At 35.2% G+C, this 6,909-nt stretch overlaps 1 protein-coding gene across 1 annotated transcript; it reads left to right on the top strand.

Moving 5' to 3' along the window:
* The first annotated feature begins 3,610 nt into the window (after positions 1 to 3,610).
* Positions 3,611 to 6,469, top strand: LOC109158168 (F-box protein SKIP14-like). The gene is made up of 2 exons (XM_019306024.1): positions 3,611 to 4,963; positions 5,873 to 6,469. The coding sequence occupies exons 1-2, from the start codon at positions 4,094 to 4,096 to the stop codon at positions 6,395 to 6,397; spliced, it is 1,395 nt and encodes a 464-aa protein (XP_019161569.1). The 5' UTR covers positions 3,611 to 4,093; the 3' UTR covers positions 6,398 to 6,469.
* The last annotated feature ends 440 nt before the right edge of the window (positions 6,470 to 6,909 follow it).

Here is a 6,909-nt window from a genome sequence, read left to right as displayed (position 1 = left end):
GAGGCTAAGAAGTGAAAAATAATGTTGTGAAAGTGGTTTTGATGTAAGAAGGATAATAAAATGTGAATTTCCTACTTTACCCCTCAAATTTTAAATATTATTAAATTTTTTTGTTAGTTTTAACGGTCAGGGACCAAATGTGCCACTTTGTTCATAACTGAGGGACTAAAAATGGATACGGTCATAACTCAGGGACTGAGTCAGAACTTTGATATAACTCAGGGACCAAAAATGCATTTTTTCCTAAAAATAACTAACATGTAATTTTATTATTCAAGCATTTTGTCGCAACATCTAATTTCTCAAACTAATTACATGTTAGTCATCTTTATTAACTGCGAAAATTAAATAGATGACTAATTGTGACAAGTAAATGAAAGTTAATGATACATATATAATATGACAAAATTAAAGGAATATGACTGCCAATAACCTTGTGGTCTAATAGAACTAAAAGAAATTGCAATTAGTTAAACAATACAAATGGAATTTTAGTTAAGTTGTAATTATATAAATAAATTGTATTTCTATTATTTGGATAAAAGAAATAATTATAACTAAACGGTAGGAAAATTATGTACTAGTGATTCGTGAAAGAACAATTCTATTCTGTTCACTCCAAGAGTTTTTAATTAACACGTAACAAAGATTTAAATTTCAAATAAATATTCGCATATGATGATATTTAAGGCTATTTATGAACCATGAGATGTCAATAACTAAAAACGTGTACAAATATTGAATTTCTTTAAATGTCAGTATATCCTATTGTTTTTAATTTATTTTAAATTTTTTTTAAAGACTCCATATATTATAGGCTAAAGGGTAAAATAGGTCCATGCACTAACATTGATTGTTCATTTAGCCCCATGAATTAAAATATGGTTCATCTAAGCTATTATACTCTCAATTATTTTTCATCTAGCATTTTTAGCAAGTTTCTAACAAGTAACCCATTTAATTTCTTACAAGGCAAAATAAAATAAAAACAAAATGATGACATGCTATTTTTCATCTAACTTGTTGTTTTTGTCACTTTTTTTTTTCTGCAGAAAAATTCAATTTTTTTTTACGTATTGAAGAAGAGGTTGTAGAGCGCAGCCCGAGGATGGGTAGAGGAGCTCCCATATGTTCTTTGGACTTATCGAACCACTCCGCGACAAGCCGAAAGGAATAAAGTACAAGGAAAATATTTTCACTTCTCGAACCTCGACGACTCTCGCGGATTCAAGAAGTGGGGAACTCGTGATGGGTAAATACACATAAAGGACTAATTCGTATAGTCGGTTCGTCAAAGAGTTACCCGGCCGGTTCGTCACAGCCATCAACTCGAGAGAACTAATTAAATCACTTGTGATCAACCGTACCGCTCATATCGATAGGCCTCGTGACAGATGAAGATGTTCTCGAATCACCCTTGAAATCACCCCGACGGAGCTCCACCCGGCCGATCTACCGTAGGTTGACTAGTGGACCTACGGTGCAATGCACTCACGAGCAAGATAACTTAGCTTACACTACAAGTAAAGGAAGTTCACTTGCACTTGCAGGAATAACGACTCCGTCACATGGAACAGTCAACCTACACGTAGCTGCGGGGCGACCGTTTATCCAAGCCAACGAGAACGCGTCACGTCAAGCCACTTACAGCAGAACATTAAATGCTTAGAGCGACCTATTTAGTATAAATAGGAGGGTCTCCCCCTCACTTATCATATCCATCTCCTTGTAATAGCAATTGGCAACACACTACTTGTAACATCACACCACTCGTGATTTACTCTACATTGCAATCTATTTCACTTGTTACCATTCACTACTTGCAGTGACGGAGCCAGAAAGTCGGGGTTGGGGGGGCCAAATTTATAGAGAAAATTTATCATCTTAGTCGATACTCGATATTAGTACCAACCACACAATATTATTATTATTATTATATATATATATATATATATATATATATATATATATATATATATATATATATATATATATATATATATATATATATATATATATATATATATATATATATATATATATGATTGTGCCAATTATTATTGATAATTATACTATGTGTAATAATATATGAAATATATAATTATATGAGTACGATCGTTAAGATTGTCAAACATTACTTTTGAGTGTTTTACATAACACAAAAATCATACAATAGTAAAAAATAAGAAAAATTACACTTTTAATCACTAAGTTATAGGGTAATTGAAGAATTCATAATTATTAGTCGTGCTTACTTTTCATCCCTAAAATATACTCCATAATTGATATTGCAAATTTCGTCCCTTTACTAACAAAACATTAGGAACGAAGTATAGCTTAGAAAGGAAGAGTGATCACTACATGTTATTAAAAGGATGAAATTTGCAACGTCAATTATAGCTTAGGGATGAAAAGTGAACACGACCAACAATTATGGACGAATTCTACAATTATCCCATAACTTAGGGACGAAAAGTGTAACATTCGAGTTCATTTAATATATACATAATAGATTATTTATAAAAAAAAATAAATTAAGAGGGGGTCAAAATTGTAATTTATCCATATTATAATAATATATACCTATATTTACTAAAAATGGGAGTGGGGGTGGGGGTGGGGTGGGCCCCTATACCAAGGGGTGGCTCCGCCCCTGACTACATTACAATGTAGTCTCGGACTACTTAATCCTCACTTGATAGACTGACCGGCTGACTAACCTACGACCGAATAATCATTAAATTTGGTATTATCTAATACCGCTACTCAAATGAGTTTTTATATGTTAATTAACTAACAGACATATAGCTTTCAAAAAAAAAAAAGAGAAAGAAAACTAACAGACATATATGAATAATAAGATAAGATCATAAAATTTGAAATGGAAAAGGTGATACATGCAATAGTATATATGCTAACTATTTCAAAAAGTGGTTATAGACTAACTAAGATGACAGGATAGACGTTAATCTATAATGTATGGACCCAAAAAATTCTCATTTAATGCATAATAGAGTGATTACTTAAATTTTAATGGATATTTATATAGTTTTTTATACTTTAGGTGATTCCAACCGCCCTTAAAGTCATTGTCAAGATAAATCATAAGTCGTGCCGAGACTTTAGTTGTGTATTCAATTTCCTATTTATGTTTTCAGTTAAATTCGAACTCAATATTGTCACATTCAGTTGTAACATTGACTCCAACAAATTATTATGCTAAGCCAGGTAGGGCTAAAAAAAACTTATTGAAACAATGTATAGTATTACTAATGTTAAAGTAAGAAATTTATTATCCTCTATTTGATTTGCGGGTATTATTATTATTATGATTATGATTATAATTATAATTATAATTATAATGGGAGAGGGGTTTAATGTTTGTTAAATAATTAAAAAAAAAAAGGAATTAATTATTGAAAATATAAATAATAAGTTTCCTAATTATGGGGTAAAATTGAAAGAAGGCTCCGCAACAAGACAGCTCTACGTCTCTCTCATCCACCAGAATTAGCGATCCCGTTTTCTCCAACTACGGTATACATACATCGATACTTGCACGCTGTGTATATGTGTCGTATACATACACACATTTTTATATACGTAGTAATTGTGTAATTGGTCAAACGTTCCGTTGTTTCTCGGACTAGATTCTTAATCGTCATAGTCTCCCTTTTCTATTAGAATCCGAAATCTTCTTTGATTATCCCCTATCTGCTTCATTTCTCTCTGCTAATCCCACGGTTCCCTTCTTGTTTCTGTTTCTGTTATCTTTAATTGCTGCTACATATCATTTTTCTTTACCACGATTGTTGATTTAGATTAGAGGGGGGTAGTTCTTGCGTATTCCTAACATCTTGTTGTTGTTGGTGATTGATTTGCAAGAATCTCCGTGAAATTCTTGGTGCGTGTTTTTAGTTTGCATTCAAGAATCGAGGGTTTTCTTGTGGAATGCTGTTGAGATTCGGTTCCCACGGATAAAACTAGGGGTGTTTCGTTGTTTTGGTGTGTGGGTTATTGGATTTTGCGGTGGTGTACGTGTTGTTGATTTGATTTGGTTAGATTGTGAGGGGAAAGCGGAGACACGAAGGCGATGATGAATCAAAGAGAGAGCTTGATCACTGGGATCAAGTTTGAGAATAGGCGTATTGTGGAGGAGTGCCCAGATAAGAAACTGGATGGCTTTGGTAGGTTCTGGGGTTTCAATTGTGAGAATGGGGATTCTCAAGGTTACAGATGGGAGCTAAACGAGAGGGTTTCTGATGATGATGTAGCTGATTTGTTGCCTCCGGATCCTTTTGATATGGATATTGGGACCACAATAACAGGTTTAATAGAAGGTATTGAGAAAGATGGAGGGTTAAAGACCCTTGGATTTGAGGCTGATGAGATTGAGGTTGGAGAAGTGGACAATCAATTATTTGCAGGATTCAATTTTCTATGGAACACCCCCATTGCGAATAATAATAATCAAAAGATGGGTGGTGAGAAGGTGAATGAGAATTCTGCTGCTTGTGCAATGGATTTCGGGAATGGACTATTCAATAGCCATCTTCTTTTTGATGGTAAAAGGGAGGAGTTCATGGGTTTCCATTATGAAAAGTATTGTTTTTATAACGATGCAACAAACAGCGCGCATCAAGGGATCACAGAAGGTGATTTCGGGGGAGCTGTTGCTCCACCAGATGCTCTGTTTTTGGCTCTTTGTAAACTAGGAGTCAAGGACCTGCTTTCTGTTCAAAGGGTTTGCAAATCTTTGTGTGACGCCGTGCAGAATGACCCACTTCTATGGAGAAGTATCCACATAGATCACTCATTGAGTGATAAGATAACTGATGATGCTCTTTTGCAGTTGACAAACAGGGCTCAAGGCAATCTCAAGTCCTTGAGTCTTGTGGAGTGCTCGAAGATCTCTGAGAATAGTTTAAAGCTTGTACTTGAAAGGAATCAAAGGCTAGCAGAGGTTAGTTATATTGTTAATCTGCTTTGTTTGATTAATGTTTTAGCTCCTTGTAATCTTTGTGGATTATATGTTCAATTATGCATCATTATGGCATCCTCAATTAGAGTTCCAAGTCTTATCACTATTGTTAAAGGTTTTAATAACCATGAATTACTTGTGATGCAATTATAACCTGAAGTTTGCTAGTGTCATGTGAGAATTAATTATAACTGGTTCTCTTTGGAATTCTTGTGATGTTGAAAGAAAATCAATTAGGGTATTGTGTTTTGCTCGGTACTTTAATGCTTTCTACATCTGTGTTTGGGCATCATATATTTGGTATATTCAATTCATAAGTTTGTTAACAGATGGTTGGGCTTGGTGCAGTGTCCCGATGCTCACCCACGATCCATCAGCAATTATGTCATGGGCTTAAGCTCTGAATTGACAATGTGCTACTAGATAGTGATATGAATATGGGTATATGTGAATAGTGACGACAGAGAGCAGCAAGCAACCTTGTGTCGGGAAATAAAAATTATATGTGGCTTAACATCCATTCTTGCTGTAGATGTGGAATAATTTCTAATGTTGTAATTTTTTTTTTTTTTTTTTTTGAGTACTATTGACTCTGTTACAATGTAGTATCTGTCTGTACATACTTTTTCAACCTATTGAAGCACAAAGAGTCAATGCCCCCACTGGGGTTCGAACAATCGAACCTGTAACCTCCCATTTGGGAGAGCCACAGTTATGGTCAGAAATCCTTTTCGTTCTCTTTTCACTCATTGCATTTTTTTTTGGTATCTTAAATTGCTATGCTTCCCCCTCTTTGACACAAGTTACATAATTACATTTTATGTATTTGTTTCATAATATAGTTCTATTTAAGAAAGCAATATCATAACTTTACTGTCCATTTTCCTGCAGCTTAGTGTTGCTGGATGTACAAAGCTCAGGTTTGACAGTCTTCTGTCTATCTTAAAGGTCATTAAATGTGTGGGTAATCTAGGAATCAAGTGTCTCAGAATTGGTGGAGTGTTTGGTATAACAAATGAAGGATTTGAAGAGTTGAAGATACTTTTAGGTGTTACTAACAGCCAGCTACCAACTGTTGTCTGTAAACTGCATTTTTACCGAGGTGACCAGTTGTATCTCCCGCTCGATGATGGTCGGGCCATTGACATTGAAACATGCCCGAGGTGCCAGGAGCTGAGACTAGTCTATGATTGCCCTTCCGAAAGTTGCCAGAAAATGCAACATGGGAACCAGTCGTGCAGGGCTTGTATTTTGTGCGTTCCTCGCTGTATAAGCTGTGGATGCTGCTTAAGTAATTGTGAGTATGAAGAGACATTCTGTTTGGAGAATCTTTGTTTCAGTTGTATCAAGGAATTCCTGCCAAAACATGCATTTTTCCACCAGCAGGCTAGTTACCATTTTTTCGTATGTGGCTAGAAAACTTTGCATTATTGAGGATTATTGCCTTTTTTGGTCGTGGAACGTAAAGTGGGGATGCATATCTGGTTATTAAAGTTTTCCAGGGACTTGAAGGGGGAGAACTGGAGTCATGGTATTGGTGATACAGTGATACAAGTTATACACATTTGGAGGGAGCAGTAACGGGTAAATGATATAATGTTTATTTGTAATGCTATTATCCTTTCTCAAGGATGATCACAGTTTGGTATTGGCACTTGGTACTCAAACTAAAGCTGGAGCATGACTGAACAAATGGTGGGCATATCTGTAAAGATAAGTTACTTGCCTCTACAATGCTAAGGAAGGAATTATTACCATTATAGCTGGGCTTTGATTGTTGCTTTATATGAACAAAACTGCATGAAGAAGCAGGTTTCATGTGGTGGTTGGAGTATCCACGTGTAGTTTGGGCTTAGTATTTATTCATGTTTGTTCTTCAAACTGCTCACATTTGGCAAGGCCGTTAAGGCCAGAGGTACTCTGCTGCC

The sequence above is a fragment of the Ipomoea nil genome, unplaced genomic scaffold (assembly GCF_001879475.1).
Source record: "Ipomoea nil cultivar Tokyo-kokei standard unplaced genomic scaffold, Asagao_1.1 scaffold2805, whole genome shotgun sequence".
In the NCBI taxonomy this organism is placed as follows: Eukaryota; Viridiplantae; Streptophyta; class Magnoliopsida; order Solanales; family Convolvulaceae; genus Ipomoea; species Ipomoea nil.
This window is presented reverse-complemented; position numbering and strand designations above follow the sequence as displayed.